At 33.3% G+C, this 23,025-nt stretch overlaps 3 protein-coding genes across 5 annotated transcripts; 2 read left to right on the plus strand and 1 right to left on the minus strand.

The window, feature by feature from the left end:
• The first annotated feature begins 6,422 nt into the window (after positions 1-6,422).
• EMB3147 (Acyl-carrier-protein S-malonyltransferase) lies at positions 6,423-9,440 on the plus strand. The gene is made up of 10 exons (XM_078304165.1): positions 6,423-6,853; positions 7,220-7,305; positions 7,406-7,472; positions 7,611-7,750; positions 7,840-7,888; positions 7,990-8,127; positions 8,222-8,302; positions 8,573-8,749; positions 8,844-8,930; positions 9,171-9,440. Exons 1-10 carry the CDS (start codon positions 6,551-6,553, stop codon positions 9,231-9,233), a joined length of 1,191 nt encoding a protein of 396 aa, XP_078160291.1. The 5' UTR covers positions 6,423-6,550; the 3' UTR covers positions 9,234-9,440.
• Positions 9,441-10,483: 1,043 nt separating this feature from the next.
• On the minus strand, positions 10,484-12,666 carry LOC144555767 (small ribosomal subunit protein eS7). 3 transcript variants are annotated; one of them, XM_078304195.1, is made up of 6 exons: positions 12,539-12,666; positions 12,056-12,145; positions 11,892-11,965; positions 11,665-11,788; positions 11,000-11,182; positions 10,484-10,793 (listed from the first exon to the last, which is right to left on the minus strand). In XM_078304195.1, the coding sequence occupies exons 2-6, from the start codon at positions 12,128-12,130 to the stop codon at positions 10,671-10,673; spliced, it is 579 nt and encodes a 192-aa protein (XP_078160321.1). In that variant the 5' UTR covers positions 12,131-12,145; positions 12,539-12,666; the 3' UTR covers positions 10,484-10,670. The 3 variants fall into 3 exon arrangements, with proteins under 3 accessions (XP_078160321.1, XP_078160320.1, XP_078160322.1); XM_078304194.1 differs by having other exon boundaries at positions 12,056-12,153; positions 12,578-12,665; XM_078304196.1 differs by having other exon boundaries at positions 12,578-12,594.
• Positions 12,667-19,912: 7,246 nt separating this feature from the next.
• LOC144555861 (putative disease resistance RPP13-like protein 3) lies at positions 19,913-22,768 on the plus strand. The gene is made up of 4 exons (XM_078304298.1): positions 19,913-20,323; positions 20,705-21,092; positions 21,191-21,955; positions 22,049-22,768. The coding sequence occupies exons 1-4, from the start codon at positions 20,050-20,052 to the stop codon at positions 22,608-22,610; spliced, it is 1,989 nt and encodes a 662-aa protein (XP_078160424.1). The 5' UTR covers positions 19,913-20,049; the 3' UTR covers positions 22,611-22,768.
• Positions 22,769-23,025: the final 257 nt, after the last annotated feature.

A 23,025-nucleotide genomic window follows, 5' to 3' on the forward strand; every position in this document is an offset into this window, starting at 1 on the left:
ATCAATAAAAAAATTTCTAACAATTTTAATTAAAATAGACTAATAGATTATAAGTATCAAAATTAAGAGAAAAAAATATAAATTTATAATATATTTGAGTTGGAATATATCGCATATTAAAGCGAGTGTATCTTATTATTAAAAAAAAATTAAATACATATTTTGACTTGACTGCTTAAAATCTTAATTGAATTGAATGTTTTCTTGTGTAAATTATGTAGCTATATTTCCATGAAAAAAAAGGAAGATCAACGAAATTCTGTAACTTTTGATTTAATATGAATGCAAAATATAAAAAAAAAGGAAAAAAAAAATCTATCAATTATGGAAACCAAATAATTTAATGATCGCTATATTAATTACATTATGAAAAAATATGGTAGTTATAAGGAAGAGATTTAATGAGGGTTAAAATTGTCCATACATTAATTTTTTGTAAAGATGTTGTGTTAATATAAATGTGTGTGGTGTCAATATGCCTACCCACCATTGAACAGGAGGAGAACTTTCTTTTTGGCAATTTAATACTCAGAGCATCTTAAATACAGCGCTTAAATAATGCCAAGCATGTAATTAATTGTGATTACAAATTGTGTTTTCCTTAGTTTATTTGTTTTTAAGATGGGATAAGATTCGGTGCGCGGAATCATGTATTGATTTTCAAATGTACAAGATATTGAGCACCCATTATCGACCAATACAAAAAAAAAAAAACAATATGAAATATTAACGATAATTTTAGCATATAGTCCAATTTATTTTCCATCTATTGATATTTTAACCAATTGTTTTTAAGCAGGGGGAATATTAATTAAATATTTGATATTTTGGACATATTGTTTGTCATTCTGATGTGAAAACTATTACTTCATCTACTTATAAATTGTTAACTAAACTACTAATATAAACTTTTATATTAAATGGTCAGCGAATAAACTATATTAATTATATGCAATTTAATATATGTTTTGTCTAAATGGTGGAGAATAATTTATGAATGTAATTTTTTTTGCCCACACATGTACACCAACAAGTTCACTATTTATGTACCACAAAAGTAAACAGTGGCGGATCCATAAAAGTTCAGGGATAGGTACTTGCCTATCCCTAGATTTCAATTTTTTTTTTTTTTGATCTAGTATAGAATAGCCCAGTGCCTACTCCTGAATTATTATTGTGCCTAACCCTGGGCTCAGAAAGATTGAAAACGATGGAATATTTTGATTTTGTATTCAATTGTCATCTCATGAGAAAGTTATTAGGCATCAACAATGATTTATCGCAAGCTTTGCAACTTAAAAATCAAGATGTGGTTAATGCTATGTGTTTGGTGAGTGTCGCTAAATCTTGGTTGCAAAAAATGAGGAATAATGAATGGAGATTGTTATTCCAAGAAGTGTATGCATTTTGTGAGAAACACAATATTGAAATTCCGGACATGGAGAGTATCTGTCCCGGTATATCATGGCGTCGACCAATGGGATTTAATAATTTGCATTACTATCGTGTTGAAATGTTTAACACGGTTATTGATATGTAATTACAAGAGCTTAAGGATAGATTCACGGAAACAACTACCGAACTTCTTATATGTATGTCATGTTTAGACTCAAATGATTCTTTTTCTTCATTTAACAAACACAAGTTGCTTAAACTTGCTCAATTTAATCCCTCGGATTTCAACCAATGGGAGCTCGCTACTCTAAAAAATCAATTGGAGAATTACCATTTGGATTTGCAAAATAATAGTTATTTTTTGGAGGTAAGGGGATTAGTTGAACTTTCTCAAAAACTTGTGGAAAAGAAAAAACACATTGTTTATCTCTTGGTTTACAAATTAGTAAAATTGGCATTAATATTGCCGGTGGCTACTGCTAGTGTTGAAAGGATATTTTCGGCAATGAATTTGGTGAAAAACAACTCAAGAAATAGCATGGGAGATAAATGGTTGAATGATTGTTTAGTTACTTGTATTGAGAGAGATTTGTTCAGGAGTGTTAAGAATGAAATAATTATGCAAAGATTTCAACGTATGAAGAACTGTAAATGCAATCTTTATTCATTGTCATTGACTTGATTTGACTAGTTAGGTATTACTATATTTGTTGTTTTTTATATGTAAAAACACTACTACTTTTTTATTTTATAATCTTGTTAGCATTTTGTACTTTAGCTCATGAGATTATATAGTTAAAAAATATTTTGCACTCTTATTAGTATTTTGTGTCTACTCCTGATCAAATTTCTGAATCCGCCCCTAAAAGTAAATATATGTCGAAGAGAAGAGGATTTAAATATCTTTATTTCTTTTGTCTCTGATGTATCTGCACTTTTTAATTTTTTAAATTTACATATCAAAATAAAACCGTTGGATGTGATCAATATTATTTTCTCTACATGCACATAAAAATATCACTTTCGATTTAGGTTTTATATGAATCAATGAGTTTAAAAATCAACATCCAAAATTTATCTATATCAGTGTATTTTTGTAAGCAATTGTTATTAATCATAACAAAATAAAAATGTCATAAGTTTGTATGTGTGCATAAAGAAAATGATATAGATCATAATTAACGGTTTTATTTTGACAATTAAGTTTAAAAATTTAAGTTATAATAGTTTTAAAAATAGAAACATGATAGAGACCCATAAAATAAAGATATTTGAACTCTTCTGATAGAGACCCACAAAATAAACATGATAGAGACCCTTAAATTATTTTTGAATGAAACTTTGAACAAGTCAAATTCAGGATCCTCTTTAAGAACTGTCAAGTAGTAAAAGGTCGGAATTAACCTATTTACTAAAAGAAATTGCATAATTTTCAAATTTACATTTAATCATATTACTTAATTAATGATGTTGTCTTGTTTTTAGATAAAGATTGAAAGTGAAGTCAACTAACTATTTAATATCCATAATAAATTTCTTTATTCAGTGGGTGTTTGTTTATTGGTTTTCAACTTTCCATGCTTTTTATAACAATAATTGGAGATATTTTCCTGTGACATGTGACTATTGTTCTTCCATCTGATGATTCTGGTTCCTATCCCCCTCTCACACAAAATACCGCCAAACCTTAGGTAGCCCGAATTGCTCAGGTCCATCCTACCAGTTATACATCACATCAAATACAACTCATCCAAATTCGAAATATAAACTGACAATATAAAATAGCAACATAATATAACTAAGCAAAAGTTTTTGCTCAGATTGAGAACATTATTAAGAATAACTATGTTATGTTTAGACCATACAACCCATAAAGAAAATTCAAATATATTAGCTATTGTTTTTTTTAAAATAGAAGTGAGTTAATACATGATGTTCCAATTGACAAAATATTAACTACTGCCCTTTGTTATGATGATGTTCCAATGTTTTAAATCAATAACACTATAGAGTTGGTACTCTTGAATAATTAAATGTTTGACGTAACAAAAGTTTTTTTTTTTTTTTAACCTTTTTGTATGCTAGTACAGTAGTACTCTTCTTTAGCTCCACTATAATTGGTCAAATTGGTCGCTTCTCATATCAACTAGCAGCAGCAACACAAAAATAAATAAATAAATAAATATATAAAAAATGTAGATGGCACTCTACATTTTAACATTTTAGGCTGTTGTCTTATTGGACAATCAGTAAAATTACGGTTGTAAAAAAAAAAAAAAATACTAATTCGTGGTTGGTTTGAGATCAGTTCGATAAAATCTCGTAATAAATTACTAGATTTTGTCATGACTTAGTTCAATGTTAACTCAACCCAAATCGTGCTGGTTTGATTCGTTTCTCAGTTCGTTGTATGAAGAATATAATTTTTTTCTCAACTGGTAGTCTTTTATTATTCCTCTTCATGTTGACCATGAGAGGGTTAACTCCCTAAAAAAATAAAATTACTTCCTGACTTGTGATCAATGTGTGCTCACAATCGATGAAAATCTTTGATCGTGCGTTTCACAACACGAACGAGTTGGATCGGCTCAGTTCGTGATCAACTCGACCAAACTCAATCTTGGCATATTGATGCTCATTCTCGCAGGAGCCGAGTTCAAATTTTACTTAATTCGACTCCTTTACAATCGTTCTTAGAAAGACCATCCTACATTATTTTTTAAAAATTGGTCGACTTGTACCGTTATCATGTGAGATGCTTGCAAGTCATATTTAGTACCGACCATAAAATCAAGTCCTAACTCGATTGCAACAACTATATAGGCAAGAAGTTCGGCAAATTGGTTTGGTCCGACATTTTTATTTTTATCCATTTTTTAAAATATTTTATTAAAAATAATCAGAGTTCAGTCGGAATTTTAAAAATGGTCAATTCCAGAAAAAAAATTCACAGTCCGAAATTTTAATTCGAAACCGTTAATTTTTTCCACATTTTTTTTAAATACCCATTTACTATAATAATATAGTAAATACATATATGTATATATAATATAATATATGTATATGTATATATAATATAAGATGAGGGATTAAGTTACAACAATTTTTGAGTTACAACAAGTTACCACAACTATTTTTTACATTTTCAAAATTCAAATCGTCGATCCAAACCGTTAGATGTGATCTCTACAATAAAATGTGCTTGGAGACCAAATTTTACATTTTTTGAAATTTTTTTTTACTATTTATTAAGATGAGTACAAAAACTAGTTAAATTTAGACCATTGAATTTTGTACCCATCTTAATAAATAGTAAAAAATTCAAAAAAAAAAGTAAAATTTGATCTGGAAACATATTTTATTATGGAGATCATGTTGTACAGTTTGAATCGACAATTTGGACTTTGAAAATGTAGAAAATAGTTGTGGTAACTTGTTGTAACTCAAAAATTGTTGTAACTTAATCCCTCCTCATAATATAATATATGTATATGTATATGCATATATGCATATATAATATATAATATATGTGTATGTTTTCTAGCTGACCACCTGGGGCAGGGGCGTTCCACTAGGGATCTGACCGCCCATAGGCCGATCTGTAAATAGTAAATGCATTTTAAAATAATAAATGGATAATTCTTGAATAATCTCTCAAGCTTTTGACTAAACAAAATACCGATCTTTGTATGCCTACCATTGAACAAAAACTTAAACTGAATTTTTAAGGCACTAAATGATATTTTTTTTGTAATTCTAATGCTTCGAATGTCCGGGGATTCTCCCCAGGCAAAATTTGAATACGTCTCGTCCCCCCCCCCTTCGAAAAGTGGTCATACGCGCAAATTCAACTTTTCTAGCCATGGTTGTTTAAAGTTTTTTCAAAAGTTGAACTTTCTTAGCCAAAGGCTGATCTGTAGAAAAATTCAAATAAATTGAAATTTGTGTCAATTCTGTGTATTTTTTAATGCTCTACATGCTAGTGTAATCACTTTTGCAATTTGGCCCCTGTATCAGTCCAAACTTGCTGATTTACTAGCAAAGGTCAAATTTGATATACATACATATATATATTATACATAGAGATGGGCTACGGTGAGTTGCAAAGTAAAGCGACTATTTTACTTCACGCTCATATTTTGCGATTTTAAAGTTTAAAACGTCGATCCGAACCGTTCATCTTGTTCTCCATATTGAAATGTGCTTGGAGACCAAATTTTACATTTTTTGGAATTTTTTTACTATTTATTAAGCAATTTTGAAAGTCGCTGATCAGATGGTTCAGAAAATTTTACTGTTCACAGCAAAACAACAATTTTCAAAAATGCTTAATAAATAGTAAAAAAATTCCAAAAAATATAAAATTTGGTCTCCAAGCACATTTCAATATGGATTAAACATCCAACGGTTCGGATCGGTCGTTTGAACTTTCAAAATAAAAATACAGCGTGAAGTAGAAACGCGTTTTACTTCGCAACTCACCGTAGCCCATCTCATTATACATATATTATATATAAATACATACACATATACATATATTATATATACATATATTATATTATATATACTGTATGCAACTGAAAATAAACTCCAAACCCTATTTATAGTGCAAAAAAAAAACCCCGAACCATGGAAAAAATTCACGGTTCCGAATTAAAGTTCCGGACCGTGAATTTTTTTTCACGGGTTGGGTATTTTTAAAATTCTAGCTGAACCATGGTTATTTTTAATAAAATATTTTTAAAAATGAGTAAAAATAAAAATGTCGGTGGTTTGGTTATCATCCTTTTTCTTCTCTTTCTCTACAAGTATCGAAATAATAATGTACATTTCGCTAGGCTGAAAAAGATTGTCATTTTTTGATCCATTATCTTGCGCAACTAAGGCCCAGATCAACTTCATCATACATGGGCTCATTTGAATTGGTAATCTTAAAAGGTCTTATCTGGTTATAAACAACACCCGGCCCAGGAAGAACTCAACCCGAAAGATAATGTAAAATTTAAAATGTAAAATTAGCCGAGACCCAAATAAAAAGTCCAATTTAAAAATCAGCCCATCTTCTCCCTCTCTCTTCATCGTCTTCACTCCGTCAGAGTAACTTTGTAAACTCCGCCAAGCTGCTTGATAAAAACAAATAAAACCAACACCTCTTATGCAATTGCAATTTTCTCGCTCTAAAACCTTCAGTCTTCCCTCCTCCCTCTCTTCGATTCCTAGGAGATTCTCTATCGTCAATCGCTCACCAATGGCGTCAGCTTCTATGGCTGTTCTTCCATCTGCTCCCGTCCGTCAGATCTCAACCCATGGCCAGAGAGCTCGTGTTTCTTCTCTTAACAAATTTGCTACGAGGTCCAGGGTTTCTATGACTGCCTCTGTGGGATCGCAAGTGGCTGTTGCAGATGATCTGCTTTTGAAGGATTACAAGCCTACCTGTGCCTTTTTATTTCCCGGTCAGGTACTTGATTGAGCTCAATTCATGTCAAATTACTTCTATATAAGTCTTAATAGTGAGCAACAAGTACAATCAATTCCAATAATTCAATTACATAGGTTCAATGGTATACCATGTTTTTCCTATTGGAAGTTGAATTTCTTGTTTCTATGGGGCAGAATTCATTGATTTTGTTCTCTTAAATTATGGCAAGACATGGATAAGGTTTCACCTTTGAAGCTAGTGAATTCTAGTTGTTTCTTAAATGTAACGTCTCATTTTGCTTAAACTCACTCAACTCTGTATACCCTTCAACAATGTAAAATGTGCATAGATTGGGTTGCTCATTTCATACATAGTGATTTTTTTTTTTTATTTACCATGGATCAGGGCGCTCAAGCAGTTGGTATGGGCGCAGAAGCTCAAACCGTACCAGCAGCAGCCGAGCTATTTAAAAAGGCTAATGACATACTTGGGTCAGTCAATTATCACAATTTTAACTTCTCTGTTTGTTATTCTCAAATTATCCATGGTTTTGGTGGTTCAGGTTGCTAACCTTTCCTTTCCTCTGTGTAGCTTTGACTTGCTAGATATTTGTACCAATGGGCCAAAAGAAAAGCTCAATTCAACAGTTATAAGCCAGGTACTGCACGGCTTTTACTCTACCTTATGCTTTCTTTATTTTTTTCCCTAAAGCTCCCATCCTTGTTCTCTATTTGAGCTTGCTTTCACCTATTTCAGTTTATTAAAAGTTAAATGGACATATGATTTAATTTTGTAGCCAGCAATATATGTAACCAGTCTAGCAGCAGTGGAGGTGCTGAGAGCACGTGGAGGTGAAGATATAATTGAGTCAGCTGATGTTACTTGTGGTCTCAGCTTAGGGGAATACACTGCACTTGCATTTTCTGGTGCATTTAGGTACCTTTCCTTTTATTGTTTTCTGCACTCTTTTAAGTTTACAGATTTTAGTTTGTTATGTTGCTAATTATGAACCTGAAAATTTTCAGCTTTGAGGATGGTCTCAAGCTGGTCAAGCTTAGAGGGGAAGCCATGCAGGTCAGTAGTACAAAAATGTTTACTCTTAAATTGCATCAAATGCACATGGTTTAATAATATTTAATATACTAAGACGGATGTTTACTAATTATATTTATCAGGATGCTGCTGATGCAGCAAGTAGTGCAATGGTTAGCGTGATCGGGCTCGACTCAGATAAAGTGCAACTGCTATGCGATGCAGCCAATGAGGAAGTAGATGAGAGCGAAAAAGTTCAGATAGCTAATTACTTGTGCCCTGTAAGATCAAAATCTTCTAGATTAAAATATATTTAATATTTGCCTATAGTGTGTTTGTCTAAGTAATTTGGTTATTGGTAATTTTGGGTCCTAGGGAAATTATGCTGTATCCGGTGGGGTCAAAGGAATAGAAGTGGTAGAAGCAAAGGCAAAGTCTTTCAAGGCTCGTATGACGGTTAGTGCATTTCTTTTCTTTAACAATTCATTGTCATTTGTATCTTAACATTCCATTTCTTGTTTGACATATATATCTGTTTTACCTTACGAATTTTGCTTTTGGCCTGAACTGGGGCCCTCGTAGCTTGCATTCTGATCTTTTAGGATCTACTGTACTTTTTTGTCTTTCTACCAAATCTTGAAAAGGATCTGAACAGAAAATGTCAAATATTTTTATAGTTCTGCTCTTAATGTATTCTTTCTTTTTATTTTCTTTTTCTCTTTATAGGTACGTCTGGCTGTTGCAGGTGCATTTCACACAAGTTTCATGGAGCCAGCTGTTTCGAGGCTAGAAACTGCACTGGCGGCGACACAAATTAAGATCCCAAGGATCCCTGTTATTTCAAACGTGGATGCGCAGCCTCACTCAAACCCTGATACAATTAAGAAGATTTTGGCACGCCAGGTTAGTTTGATTTTCCTTGCATGTCCTTTGGTAGCTCTCTACTTTGTAGATTTTTGTCTTTTGCATAATGGGTTATTATGGTTTGCTGGTGCAGGTGACATCTCCAGTTCAATGGGAATTGACAGTGAAGACACTCTTGGAGAAGGGGCTTAAGAAAGGATATGAATTGGGCCCTGGCAAGGTGATTTCTTATTAAAAATTTGATTTGAATGCTCATGATTTCATCCTTTTAATTGTACCTCCTGTCCCTGCTATGTTGTGTACAAATACATACAGTTAAATTTGGACATAGCATCTCGGTACATTTTGGCCTGAACCTGACAGATTTGTATGACTCGAGACTGTACCAGTCAGACCAGAACAGCATCATAAATTGGACATCATACTTATTTTGGTACATTTTTCCTTTTATTTTCTTTAGGTCATTGCTGGAATCGTAAAGAGACTGGATAAGACTGCTGCTATTGAAAATATAGGTGCATGAGATTTTCCAGCATTCCATCCTGGTGTTTCAGAGTGCTTGAAGTAGATTGATGCTTTTGCGGGAATACTATTAGCGCAGAGATTTAGGAGAACCAAATATAAATTGTTTTCTCCTCTTAGGTTCCCCGGTTCTTTTTGTACAATTTTGTATTTTAAAACTATTTCAATATTGCTCAGCCCGTCCATTTAACAAAGCTGGGTTTTTGTACTTTGTTTGTTGTGCTATAACTGTACTTGAAGAACAAATATGCTCTTTGAAACGCGCTTACTTGACCTTAAACGTTCAATACTTAGTGAATGCTGCAAAGCAATGGTCGAGATACATCATAGAACAAATATGCTGTAACTGAAGTTTGGCATTTCATGTTCATGAAATAGTACAATAGTTATCGATATACTTGAAACATGAATGATTCAGGACTGAAAATGAGTTTGAGCTCCGGGAGAGCTGATTCTAGCTCCCAGCTCCTAGCGCTATTTGATATTAGGTGCTTATTACAGAGTTTGGCTAGTATAACATTATTTATAACATTATTGTCATTTCAACTTATATAACATTAATTCTAAAACATATCAAATTGATTTCAAACTGTGAATTCAAACCGATCTACTTCATTAGTTGTGTGTTTACATGTAAAATTTACAACTTTTTAAATTTATTTAGTATTAAGTCAAGCGGTCAAATGTGAGTTTTTAAGTTAATTTTAATACATTAATTTTTAAATATTTTTACTGCTTGATTTGATACTAAAATAATTTGAAAATATAAAAAAATTGTATGTAAACGCATCACTTGTAATGTAAAACAGTTTGAATGGTTTGAATTAGTCGTTCAAAGTCAATTTGATAGATTTTAGAGTTTGTATTATATAGGCTGAAATGACACTGATGTTATGCTAGCCAAACTTCTCATTATATACTTGGTAATATTATTTTGCTTTTCATGATACAATTTTTTAAAAAATTACATTTAATTTAAGCATATTGAACATATTATGGTAAATTGTTGACTAAGATGTCCACATTGAATAACAAATAAAAATATTTCAATTCACGCTTAACTTAAGCAAACAACCCAAAATAAATTCCGAGTTCCAGCTAAAACTAGCCAAAAATCTAATTAAAAAAAGGTTGAGCTCAAACTACATTCAGCAATTGCAGCTTGTAACAAATAACAGCCTTAGATAGGATGAATGAATATGTTAAACTTAATAATAACTTTGCTAAAATTAAGCAAAACAAATATAAAAATAAAGAGCCTAAATTATCTTCATTGAACCAAAAAAGAACTGTCCTATTTCATCTGTCCAGAACTTAAAACAACATATTGACAAAAATCCCTAGCTATTATAACACCAAACAGAATACAAGATTCAACTTGAAAAATTTAACCAAAACTTTCTAGATTCAAGAAATGGCAAATATGCTCCCGAGATGTTTAAGCGCTCTCAGTAACTGGGTACTCAAACACCACATCCTTCCCGCAAAGCTTGCGGTACACCGAGGAGAATGTCTCCAGTTTGTACTCAGTGTTGTTGCGCTCCTTAGGGTCCAAGAAGATCTAAAAAAAAGTACCATAAAATTGTAAGTATTAATTTCAATTACTTCTAACTGTATAGGTAGTGACACAAAGTGTCTTTCTTTAAAGAGTTTGCCAGTAAAAATCAGACACAATCAAGTATAAATTACAATTGCCATCCAGAAAGGATTTTCACATGTACTGTTTAGTCCAGAACCTTATGATACAAACTCTAAATAACAACAGACCTTGATCAACTTGCTGCCATCGAGACGGTATCTGATGCGCTTGCCAACAATCTCAGCAGGGTAGACAACATCCTCCAACATACCCTCGTGCACTGCAGTCAGAGTGCGTGTTCTGGGGCGTATCACAGCAGACCCCTTCTTTGGGGGTTTTACTATCCTTCTTGTTGCAACAACAATAACATCCTGCCAAAATTAAATGACAAATTTATTTGATAATGTTGTCTAGCTCTTTTAACCATAATATTTTATATACTGAATTTCAAGGACCTAACATATGAAATTTAGTACCATTCAGGCATATTACATAAATGCTTAAGAGTTTCAGGACTTGTTGGAACTAACACAAAGGCATCGAAAACCGATTTGATAATACAAGTGAAATTGTCTTATATTGACAGATTTAATCGTAGGATACCAAATATCTTATAGTAATAATACAAGTACCAAACACAGATGTTATTATTACAGGAGCCCCTTTCCAGATCAACAATAATTGTTAGGTACCAAGACAAATTTAAAGACCCAGACTAAGATTCAGTACTTCCAAGCTGCAGGGTCAATGCAGCTAATTTAGTTAACTAATTTAATGATGATGACTTAGGCATTTAATCCAACTTTAGAATTGTCAAAAGATAACCTAATACCATCTAGAAAAAAAGGAATACCTTGCCACTGAATTTCTTTTCAAGCTCTCGGACAAGCCTAACATGGATCTTCTTGAAGGCCTTCCTGAGTCTGTAAGGGACATGAATAATCACAGCCTTCCTATTTCCAGTCACATCCAACTGACTGTACAATAATTAAAAAAAACATCAAATGATTACATTTACAGATTTATGCAGAGTACCAAATTTGTTTTGCCATGGAATTAACACCAAAAAGAATATCTTACATGGCATTGTTGATATAGAGATCCTTCAGGTCACTCTTCAGCTCTTGATTGCTGTTCTCCAAGTCAAAGAATGCCTGAAAAACAATGCACATAAACAACAATGATTTGAAAATAAAATACAAAACAATATATAATCAAAAGGAGTAAAGGACAGTAAGAATTACCTGAGCAACGGAGTCTTCAAACTCAGATGGCTCAAGGCCTTTGTCCTTGCGGATCTTACTCGATGCTGTGTACATTGTCACTTACCTGGTCTGCAATTCTAAAAACAAGAAAACAAAATCTGTACATTAGAGTTAATCAAATTGAATAGGGTAATCAACTTCTTCAAAATTACGAGTATAGGATGTAGAATAACAAAATGGTCGCGTTGCCCGACACTTTATTCATCTGGATCTAACCAATTGATCGGAAGAGAGATAATTCGACCAAATATTGTTTAGATTTATTTAATGAAAAAACAATCTAATGAAATGAACAGATGAAACAAGTAGTTGATTCATGACAATAGTCCCAGATCATAAGGACGAAAACAGGTATATGCATTTCGATTTACTTCCCAAAAACAATTTAGGAATAAATCTAACCAGTCAACTTTTCCCAAACTGAATAACACAACGTCGAGATCTTAATGGAGGATAAATCACCATGTAGAAATCGAGATACGAGCTTTTACGGAAGAATACCTTGCAAGGAGTTGCAATGAGCTGCGGCGCCTCTCTAGATTTTTGGAGCGACAAAGGGAAGGCTTTCAAAACCTAACACTGCCTATATTCACGCTTATTTCCATTTGTCCCAACGCTGAAAATGTACAAGAACTGTTATGGGCCCATAATAAGAAAACGGGCCATAATTCTTTTTGTTAATGGGCTTCTGGTTTTATTTGATTATTTTTCTTGTGCCTCCTTTATGATATCTTTTTTATACGAATCGGATAGGAACAAAATTTATATTCATATTATTTTTATTTTTGAGATGGATATATAGATTCAAATCAGAAATCAGATATTAAATGAATATAAATATAAATACGTATATAATATAAAATTAATTCGAATAATGTAACAAAACTAATATATTATTTGACAAATTATTTTTCTCATTACTAAATAAAAGTAACGTTAAATACGTATAATTTGAATATTCAATCACCATAAACAAAAATTAATGACCAACATAATTATGTCTTTAATCAAAAGATACCAATACAAAAAATATTCTTCTCTCTAATTATACATGCTTATAAAGCAAACATACATCTGAAAAATTAAAACATACATATATGAATAATTATCTATATTCACTTTCAAAACTAAAACTATATTAGACAAACAAATATTCATAAAATTAAAATATACAAATGCATATGCAGATAATTATCCGATTCGTATCCGCTTCCAAAACTTAATATGTATTCAAACAAACGGATATCGAAATAATTAATACATACAATTATCGATGGATAATTATCCGTAACACATTCATATATATTCAGATCCGTATTCGAATATTCAAATTTATAAAAGTTGGCATACGTATCGAATCCGGATCCGCACGGGTAAATATATCTCCTTGCGCCCCTAGTTCGTATCCTCTCTGGTTTCTTGATGCTGCTACGAAACCGACCTATCTCATATGATTATCCCTTTATGCCTCGTCATGAAAGACTTGGTTTTTACGCATTTAAAGCCCGTCAGCGCAAAGTCAATCAATATTCATAAAAAATATGTGACTGTTACTAGAGGTGCTATCGGGTCGGATCCGGATACTATTATATTTGGATCCGTACTCTAAATGTGTTCGGATCTTAATTTCGATCCATATACTTATTTGTTTCAAATCGGGTCGGGTCGGGTCCGGATCCGGATACCTATCTACTCGTAGATATTTTGGGTCCAGTCTTTCGGTTCCGGATAGATAGATACCCATAACTTGTTTGTGGATTATCGGATCCGGTTCATATATGGGGTGATTCCAGATCCGGAGTGGATATTTATCACAACTCCTAAGTATTTGAGAAATCATTTACATTTAAATATAATTATAATTTCTTGGATTATTGGATAGTATTTTCAGAATTTGATTGTTCATTGTTTGGAGTACTCATGGTGTGCCGAAAAGTATTGGAAATTTTTTTATTTTTTTGTTAATAGCTTTTGAATTCAGGAGGCCGAACAGATATCACTTTTGAAAATCAAAATATTGAATAAGAGATGAGAAGGGTTCAAATGCCTTCATTTTTTGTGTCTCCACTATGCCTCTATTTTTTAAAACTTAAATAATTCAAAATTTAAAACTTAAAAATCAAAATAAAACCGTTGAATATGATCTACATCATATTAACTATGCACGTGTAAAAAATTATGACATTTCAATGTTATTTTGATTGTCATCAAGAGCTTGTAAAAAACGTACTAATGTGGATAATTTCTAGACGTTGATTTTTTAACTTATTGATTCACATAAAAACAAAATTGAAATGTGATAATTTTTTATGAGCACATAAAGAAAATAACATAGATCACATCTAACGGTTTTATTTTAACTTTTAAGTTTTAAATTTGGAGTTATTAAAGTTTAAAAAAATGGAGACATAATGCAGGCATTTGAACCCTCCTCATAAGAGATATAATTTTTAAAAAGTAAAATATTGAAGATGACATATATTTTTAGAAAGTAAAATATTGATAGACAAAGACATCAAAGAATGATATATGACTGATATTTGATTTCAATGAGTTTTATTGCAAATGACATACTAATGAGAACAATAAATTTCTATGATTATGCATAGGATATAGAAGGCAAATATTGAAGAATATATTCAGAGCAATAAATTATATTCAAAAAATTAATATGCAAAGTATGATTATTGACGTGACATTTGTTGATTTGATTATATACAAAATTGTATTTTCATAGTTATTAATATATGTTTTATCGGGTATTTATACGGGTATCAGGTCAGGTTCGGTTATGGGTCGGATAACTAAATCAAACCCATATCCTATCCATTACAATATCGATTCTAGTTCAGATTCGGATCGAATATTAAATTATTAATTTTGTAACCATACCTATAATTTAACCGGTTATATTTTTAAACCATACCCTATCCAAATTAACCGGGTATCGGGTCAGTTCCGGATCAGATTCGGGTAATCAGGTAAAAGTAGCACCTTTAGCTGTTACTGTTATTCTAATTGCACCGCTAATCATTCAAAAACTGAAAATAAATGCGATTAGAAGTAAATAGATGAGTTTAGAGAAATTTGATACGTAGGATGTTAATGGAGTTCGGCAAAACAAAGGCCTACGTCTTCGGGGCATCGCAACCTCTTCTAGGTGCGCCTTTCTATACCAATGAGCAAGGTTTGCAACTTGTGAACCGGTGAGCCCTTACAATCCAATCGAAAAGTCATACGACCAACTTGAGAAGAGAACAAAATCTCTAAGTTTAAGCTACTCAAGAAAAACACTCAAAAGATAACTCTAACCTAATCTAACTTAGGATTAGTGAAGTGGGTTTGAGGTTGTTTGAGAGATTTTGAAGTTTTAAGCTCTCACAACAATGGAGTAACCAAGCTCACAGAAAAACAATATTTTTGAAATTTAGGGTCGGCTGAGATAAGTGGAGAAGAGACCCCCGCAGCTCTATTTGTAGAGACAGCTCCAAAAAGAGCGATTTGACCTAAAACATTACAATGTTTTAGTTCAATTTTGAATTCTAGGTTTTCTTTTTCTGCGAGATTGATCAAAACGTTACCAACGATTGTAAAACGTTACATAACGTTTTGCACTGTACAAACTTGATCAAAGATAGGAATTTCTGAATGTTGAATTTAATTTAAATTGTTACAACATTTATCAAACATTACAACGCTGAAATTAAATCGTTGTAACGATTGACGAACGTTATCAATGTTTGTTATTCCTTCTAAGTTTGATCAAGTTGTTCCTCAACGTTTCTTTACAGGCTGAATCGTTGTAACGTTGTACAAACGTTACCAACGTTTGTTCTCTGTTGAAACAACATCAAACACATTTTACCAAGTTTTAAAATATTACAATTTAAATTCTTGATAAATGTCTTCATGATTTCTTCAATTCAAACAATTCTTATTGCAATTCCAATTTGCTTAAATCTGCATAACTTTAAAAATAGAAGAAATCATAAAATTCAATAATTGTATGTTTTTGCAAATTAGTCAAATAAACGAAAAATATTATTGCTTGAACAACAGTTACCATGTCAGTTTATTGGTCATCCACAAGATAAACATAATCGCTTTTAAATAAAAATTACCTTGGTTAATTATGAATTGAAATAGTTATCGACTTATCATCCACTGTTGAAAATCCAATTGACAAACCTATATAAAACATAATTAACTAAATTTTTTACATCCTAAATTTTCTTCCAACGATCGTTATTTTTTTTCTTCCAAGACACTGTTTAGTACTAATATTGAAGCAAAGAATATTAATGGAGAGGAATAAATTCTTCATAAATATGTTTATTTCACTCTGTAATACTCCAGTTTGATCTTGAGCTTTTGAGCAAATTAAATGGTTTGTCAACACGCTGTAAAGTTGCCCCATGCGAATTTAAATTCCGATAGGCTTCTACTAGTGTATTAATGGTCGGGCGGGTACGTCTCGGGTACGGGTATGACGGGTACTAGGGTATACGGGTACGGGTATGTCGGATATTTTTTTCAAAAACCATACCCTACCCGTCCTATATCCATACCCGTGTACCCTTGACGGGTAGGGCGGTCCGGATACGGGTTTTTATTTTTTTTTGCTATTTTTTTCTGGTTTTTTTGTTTTTGTTTTTTTTTTTCCGTTTTTTTTCCTGTTATTTTTTTTTTCTGTTTTTGTTATGTTTTTTTTTACTTTAAAAACAATAAAATATAAATATAAATAAAAAACAGAAATTAAAAATAAAAACAGAATTTTAAAAACATAAATTAAAAAACAGAATTTTAAAAACAGAAATTAAATTGAATTTGGGGGGGGGGATTTGAATTTGGGGTTTGAATTATTGGGTCGGGTATAAGGGTACGGGTACGGGTAGACGGGTAGCCGGGTAGGATAAAGTCGAGTACGGGTAAGGTCGGGTACAGGTATGGTCGGGTATTTGTCCAAAAAAACCGATCCGGCCCTTTTTTTGCCCGTACCCGCGTACCCGACCCATACCCGGGCTCGGGCATGGGTACCCCGGGCGGCGGGCACGGGCGGGTAGAGTAGGGTATACCCTTGTCGGGTATAATTAATACTCTAGCTTCTACTATCAATCAGTTAATTAATTAATTTCATAATCCAATAATTTTCTTGCAAATTATGTACTATTTGAAGGTTATTATTGTTTTATAACTAGATAAACTCGAATGCCATCAATTCATTCCAAGATGTGTATTGGATTTTTAAATAGGAAGGTAATTATACTGGAGAATTATGGGCCATTAACAAAATGACCAAAAGAAAACTCGAATGACTAAAAGATAAAATTTCAAAAAGGAAGGTAATTATACTGAATTATTTTATCTTTACCGCTCCGTTGAATAGGAGGGTAATTATACTGAATAAACATGTTAATTACTTTCTTATTTTATTGTAATTCATAACATAAAAAGAAAGAAAAAAATGTTATCAACATATGAATAAAATTATAAAGAGAAAATCAGATAATTAAATACATACTTCAACACAATAAATGTTAATACATTGCTACATAATTGCATAATTTTTCTAACGAATTAAATCACATATGTTGACTAGAAAAAAACATCAACATACTTAAACTCAAATTGCTAAATCCTAAATCCTTGAAATCCCGGCTAGTTCAAGCTATGGCCCTCCCTCCTCTCATTCTGCCCGGTCCACTCCGTCTCATTTAATTCGAGCAGTGTTTTCATTAATGGATCTGATCACCGCTTTGTCCCGCTACTCTCTCGTCTCAACTCACCAAGTTCGGATAGAGGCGCTTCGCCTGTAGTATCTACCATATATATACATAAATAAGGTACGTGTTTATGGTTGATGACAGTTATGTTGTCAGCAGTAATGTAATCTTCTTCTCTCCTCCTCTTCGTTCTCCTCTGCTTCAACCTATCTTTGTCCTCGCCATATTTCCATTTGAATAAATTAGGCACAAACTTCATCTGAGCATAAAGGCTCCTCTGGATTCCTCTGTCTCGCCTTGATTTCAACATCACTGTTTTGTGCTAACGGCAAGAAATTATGCAGGCTCACAATCTACCAATCTGAGCACAAGCACATTAAATCCGGTAGGCTCAATATATATCTACCGATCTGAACGCAGAATCAATTGGTTATGCTTTTATTTTCTAATTTTTCTTGTCTACTTTTGTAAAAGAATTTAGTTGTAATATTTAATATATTGATACAAATATTATATGTACTGATACAAAATTATGTGTAACTGGTTTGTCATGATTAATGAAAATACCGTAGGTTTTAAACCAAAAATAAATAACTTAAGTTTTCATACAATAATAATTTCCGACAAAGTTACCATGCACCTATTAATTGTGAATTGCACGAGAGCATATTACTGGAGACGTGGTTAGTCATGCAATCATTTTAAACAATTTGTTTCCATTTTCTAATCCAAGCAAGAAGTTGAGTAGTTGACCACGACGCAGAGATAGCCACATGGGTTCAAGAGGTGATACCTCAGCTTTGGATGCTGCTAAGAAATTTACAAACATCAGGGCCCTCATCGATTGCTCCATTTCTTTTTATTTCCTTTTGTCAGGTTTGCATTTTGTCAGCTTTGAGGTCAATGCACTTTGTTTAGTATCACCATAGTTTGGAAATTTCAATTAAATTACTCAGTGATGACAAGGTTATCTTTTTTTCTAACATTTAAGGTACTCTATATATTAGACGAAAAATCTAATTAATCAATTTATTTAGAATAGGCTACATTCAATACCTAGTAAAACAATAAATGTACATGTACTTATGTACAGATCAACTTGTAACAAAAAAAATAAAGTTTAATGCGCTGCCAAGAAATAGGGGAAAAAAAAATGAACCTTCAAAGCCTCTTTTTCTCGAAAGAAAACTCAAATTTTGCATATCTGAATAATGTGTGTGAGGTCGGCAAATATTAATTATATTTGTGTTAAATGTGAATCATATAAAAAATAGAGTAGAACTAGGTGTTAAGGGGCGGAACTAGAAAATCTTAATAGGAGGGCTAAAAATTAAAATACAAAAATTGTGGCTAGTGAGAATTGAATCCAAGCTCTTCTCAACACTACATAAGCTTTTACCACTATATTAAAATTAACATGTAATCATTTATGAGGGGGGCTGGACTATATAAAATGTTTAAAAAAATAAAATTTAATTAAATCTTAGTATATATAACTAATATTTTTAAATCATAGGCGTGGCTTAGCCACCTTTTGATTGGCTTAAGATCCGCCCCTGTAGGTGTTCTTAAGTTCACTAAGGTGTTTGGTAAGCTTATATAACTTCAAAATCTAAATTACATGTAAAGTTTTTAGAATTTTGAATTAATTTTGTATAAAATCAAGTGGTAAAAAAAAGTTCAAAAAATAAATGCATTAAAATTAATTTATAAATCTTCTAATTTTGACTGCTTGACTTTATACTAAAATAATTTGAAAACTTAAAATCTTTGCATGTAAATTCATCAATTTAGAAGTAGATGAATTTCAATAGCTTAAATTATATCGTTTGAAATCGATGTAATATATTTTGAAATTAAGCTTACCAAACATCTTGGTGAGCTTAAGAACACTCTAGTTTTATAAATTCATATCTATTTAGTACTTAAAAACAATATGTCAACTGGACGAAGTTTCGTTGGTAGCTCATATATCTCCATTTAACTTCAATTGGAGAGGAATTAGCGTTTGTCCCTACTGGAAATAAGTGCACAGCAAGTAGTCAATTTAAAAACTAATCCACCGTCCTAAAACAATTTTTATTGGACGCGGGTCATACATTAATAATAAATTGACCAATCAAATTCAGATCCTCCTGTAGGTGGCATCTCAGAAACTAGCTCTAAATTTCCTATCCTCTTCGAAAACCCAATTCTGTCTCCAACAAAGAAAATAAGAGGGAGAGAAATCAAGAGACCAAAGATACACAGATGGCAGAGATCGTTGTAGACTTTGTATGCCAGAAGCTGCAAGATGCTCTGACTGGCCCAGTAAAAGATGCACTGCTTCAGGAGGGTATTTCTCTGTACGGGGTCACTGATAAGGTGAGTGCGGTGCAACGAGAGCTAGTGAGGATAAAAAGCTTCCTTCGAGACGCAGATTCAAAATCCTCCGTCTCCGGCGAAGCGCGGGTCCAAAACTGGGTCAAGGAGGTCAGGAACCTTGCATACTTGATTGAGGATGCTGTTGACACCTTCCAGGCAAGTGTTCTTTCATTGAATTTACTTTGCATGCTACTTTATTCCTGGAACAGCTCAAGTGCTGATCGAAATTGACCAAACGAACATGACTCCGAGATCCTTGACCTGATCCTAAGCTTCAGTACTTAGTAATTATTTTCACAAAATTTTGATAATTTAGCAATATATTCTTACCTTAAGTTATGACAATAAATCGAATTAAATTAATCCTTCTGCTGAGCAAATTTAATAGAAATAACCAAATACTTTAGAACAGGGAAAAAAAGTTAACTGCGGCATAGGACTGTGTGCGCAACTAGAAAATGCATAGCAAAGATTCTAGCTAATAAAACTGTTTTTTTTTAATCAAAATATGCACTGAAAGATCTTAGATAATTTCAGGCAGAAGTTGATTGGATTAATTATAAAGAGCCTGGCTTCATCAATTTCATGAAGAGGATTTTCAAGAAACCCATGTTGCTTCCAGCACTCCACACACTCGGCGGTGAGATGGATGATGCTCAGGCTAGGATCAAAGAGATCACTGAATCCAGATTGACAGTGGGGGTAAACAGCCTTGACGATGGCAGTTCGGAAAGATCGAAGCCGCCAAACAGACGACTGATTCTTCCCGACATTGGCGAGACAGAAATGGAAGTTGTTGGCTTTGAATCTGACAAGAAGAACATTATTGGCCGACTCCTTGATGAACATACTTCGAGGCGTTCTGTGGTCTCTATTGTGGGTCCCGGAGGTATTGGAAAGACCACTCTCGCCAAAACAGTATACAACAAGTATGTCTTTATGCTTTACACAGATGTATATATTGTTGTCTTTGCATTTATGTTCTCTGCCTTTAAACCTTACAGCATTGTTATCTCCTTTACTGCAGTGCTGAGGTCAAGGACAGATTTAAAATTCATATATGGTTATCGGTTTCTGAGGAGTTCACCCTGATTGACCTCTTGAAGAGGATGCATGAAAAGCTTCAACCAGTCAACCAGAGAGATTATCACGACTCAACCGAAGCCTACTTGATTGGGGAAATTTATAAATCCATGAAAGAGAAAAAATATTTAGTTGTTATGGATGACATTTGGACAGAAGACTTATGGGAACAATTACACATGGCATTCCCTGATGTTAAAAATGGTAGTCGGGTACTGATAACTTCTCGGTTTGTTAATGTTGCTAAGACAGCAGATCCTAATCCGCACCAACTGCAGTATTTAAATGAAGAACAAAGCGTGGAGCTTCTACGTCAAAAGGCTTGCCCAAATGAAGCTTGTCCTCAAGATCTTAAAAAGCTTGCAAGAGAATTTGCCATAAAATGTGGCGGCTTGCCTCTGCAATTGGTGGTTTTAGGGGGTCTCTTATCGAGAAAATCCCGGGACTACTCGACTTGGCAAAGGTTCATGCATACCATGGATTGGGTTACAGATGGAAAAAGTTGCTTCGATAGTATCACAACTAGCTACAAGCACTTGCCATTACATCTGAAATCATGTTTCATGTCATTATCTATTTTTCCTGAGGACTATGAAATCAATGCTCAGTCTCTCATTTCATATTGGAGTGTCGAGGGATTCATACCCAAGGATGGGAGGGGCACAATGGAAGAAAAAGGTCAAGGTTTCTTAGAAGAACTTGTCCAAAGGTACTTGCATGTTTTATGTAATTTAATTATCATTTCATTTACTTTTTAAGTATACATAGTATCATGCTCACATAATATAACCTTTTTTTGCAGATGTATGGTTCAAGTCACAGCAAAAACTTCAAGCGGCACCATCGAGCGATGTCGAGTGCACACACTACTCAGGAACCTAGCTGTTCATGAAGCCAAGGAGAAGGGCTTCATCACCATATTCTGGAAGCACGAAGATTACCAAAAGAAGGAGACTGCACGCCATGCTTCATTCCATTTTTACACACCCGAGGTGCAAAGCAACTCCACCGAAAACAAAGACGTGATCGAATACACAGGACCAAACGTGCGTACCGTGATGTTCTTTAACACGATATTGCCCATCCACTCTCGAATGAAGCTGCTGAAAGTGTTGATTGTCTACCGTACCAGTGTGACATTCGGAAATGGAAGGCACACCTGGTTGGAGAATCTGATCAGCCTGAGACATTTGGAGTTTCGCAAGTGTGAGCTTGAGAACGACACACTGCCAGAAAAAATTGGCAGCTTGCATTGCCTTGAATATTTGGATCTCACTGATACAAAAGTTGTTGACCTACCAAAGTCTATCAAGTGCAATGAGGCACTGAAACTAGTAGTTAATCGGGTTGAATGTAAGTCTTGATCAAATTGGAAGTGCAGATTCTGTTCCTGAAGCAATTGGTTTTTCTTATAATTTATATATGCTTATTATTTTTGTGCATGCACTTTGTTTCAACTGATGTTGTATTATTGGGAGCAATTGGTCTTTCTTATAATTTATATATGTTAATTATTTGTGCATGCACTTGGTTTCAACCGTTTTATTTTTTTCTACCACCCTCAAAAATCAGAATTAAATGAATACCATCTGAAAAATCAGAATTCAGATTCTGCCACGTTCGCACCGTGGATCTGCGAACGGGTTGACCCGTTCGCAGATCCACAGTGCGAATGGATCACTCGAGCGGGTCATGACGTGAGCGGGTCAAAGCGAGCGTGTCAGTGCACAGATCTATGGGTCGGTGCGCAGATCCACGATGCGAACGGGTCACGCGAGC

The sequence above is a fragment of the Carex rostrata genome, chromosome 6, assembly GCF_964058835.1.
Source record: "Carex rostrata chromosome 6, lpCarRost1.2, whole genome shotgun sequence".
In the NCBI taxonomy this organism is placed as follows: domain Eukaryota; kingdom Viridiplantae; phylum Streptophyta; class Magnoliopsida; order Poales; family Cyperaceae; genus Carex; species Carex rostrata.

What these genes read in the sequence shown, in the direction of transcription:
- EMB3147 (XM_078304165.1), top strand. Translation starts at nt 6,551, where the DNA reads ATGCAATTGCAATTTTCTCGCTCTAAAACCTTCAGTCTTCCCTCCTCC. An exon ending in GCATTTTCTGGTGCATTTAG is followed by an intron (nt 7,751 to 7,839) that starts GTACCTTTCCTT and finishes GAAAATTTTCAG; the next exon opens with CTTTGAGGATGGTCTCAAGC. An exon ending in ATGAATTGGGCCCTGGCAAG is followed by an intron (nt 8,931 to 9,170) that starts GTGATTTCTTAT and finishes TATTTTCTTTAG; the next exon opens with GTCATTGCTGGAATCGTAAA.
- LOC144555767 (XM_078304195.1), bottom strand. Translation starts at nt 12,130, where the DNA reads ATGTACACAGCATCGAGTAAGATCCGCAAGGACAAAGGCCTTGAGCCA. An exon ending in TTGAAGACTCCGTTGCTCAG is followed by an intron (nt 11,966 to 12,055) that starts GTAATTCTTACT and finishes ATTGTTTTTCAG; the next exon opens with GCATTCTTTGACTTGGAGAA. An exon ending in ATGGCAGCAAGTTGATCAAG is followed by an intron (nt 10,794 to 10,999) that starts GTCTGTTGTTAT and finishes ACTTTTTTTTAG; the next exon opens with ATCTTCTTGGACCCTAAGGA.
- LOC144555861 (XM_078304298.1), top strand. Translation starts at nt 20,050, where the DNA reads ATGGCAGAGATCGTTGTAGACTTTGTATGCCAGAAGCTGCAAGATGCT. An exon ending in TGTTGACACCTTCCAGGCAA is followed by an intron (nt 20,324 to 20,704) that starts GTGTTCTTTCAT and finishes AATTTCAGGCAG; the next exon opens with AAGTTGATTGGATTAATTAT. An exon ending in GCCAAAACAGTATACAACAA is followed by an intron (nt 21,093 to 21,190) that starts GTATGTCTTTAT and finishes CCTTTACTGCAG; the next exon opens with TGCTGAGGTCAAGGACAGAT.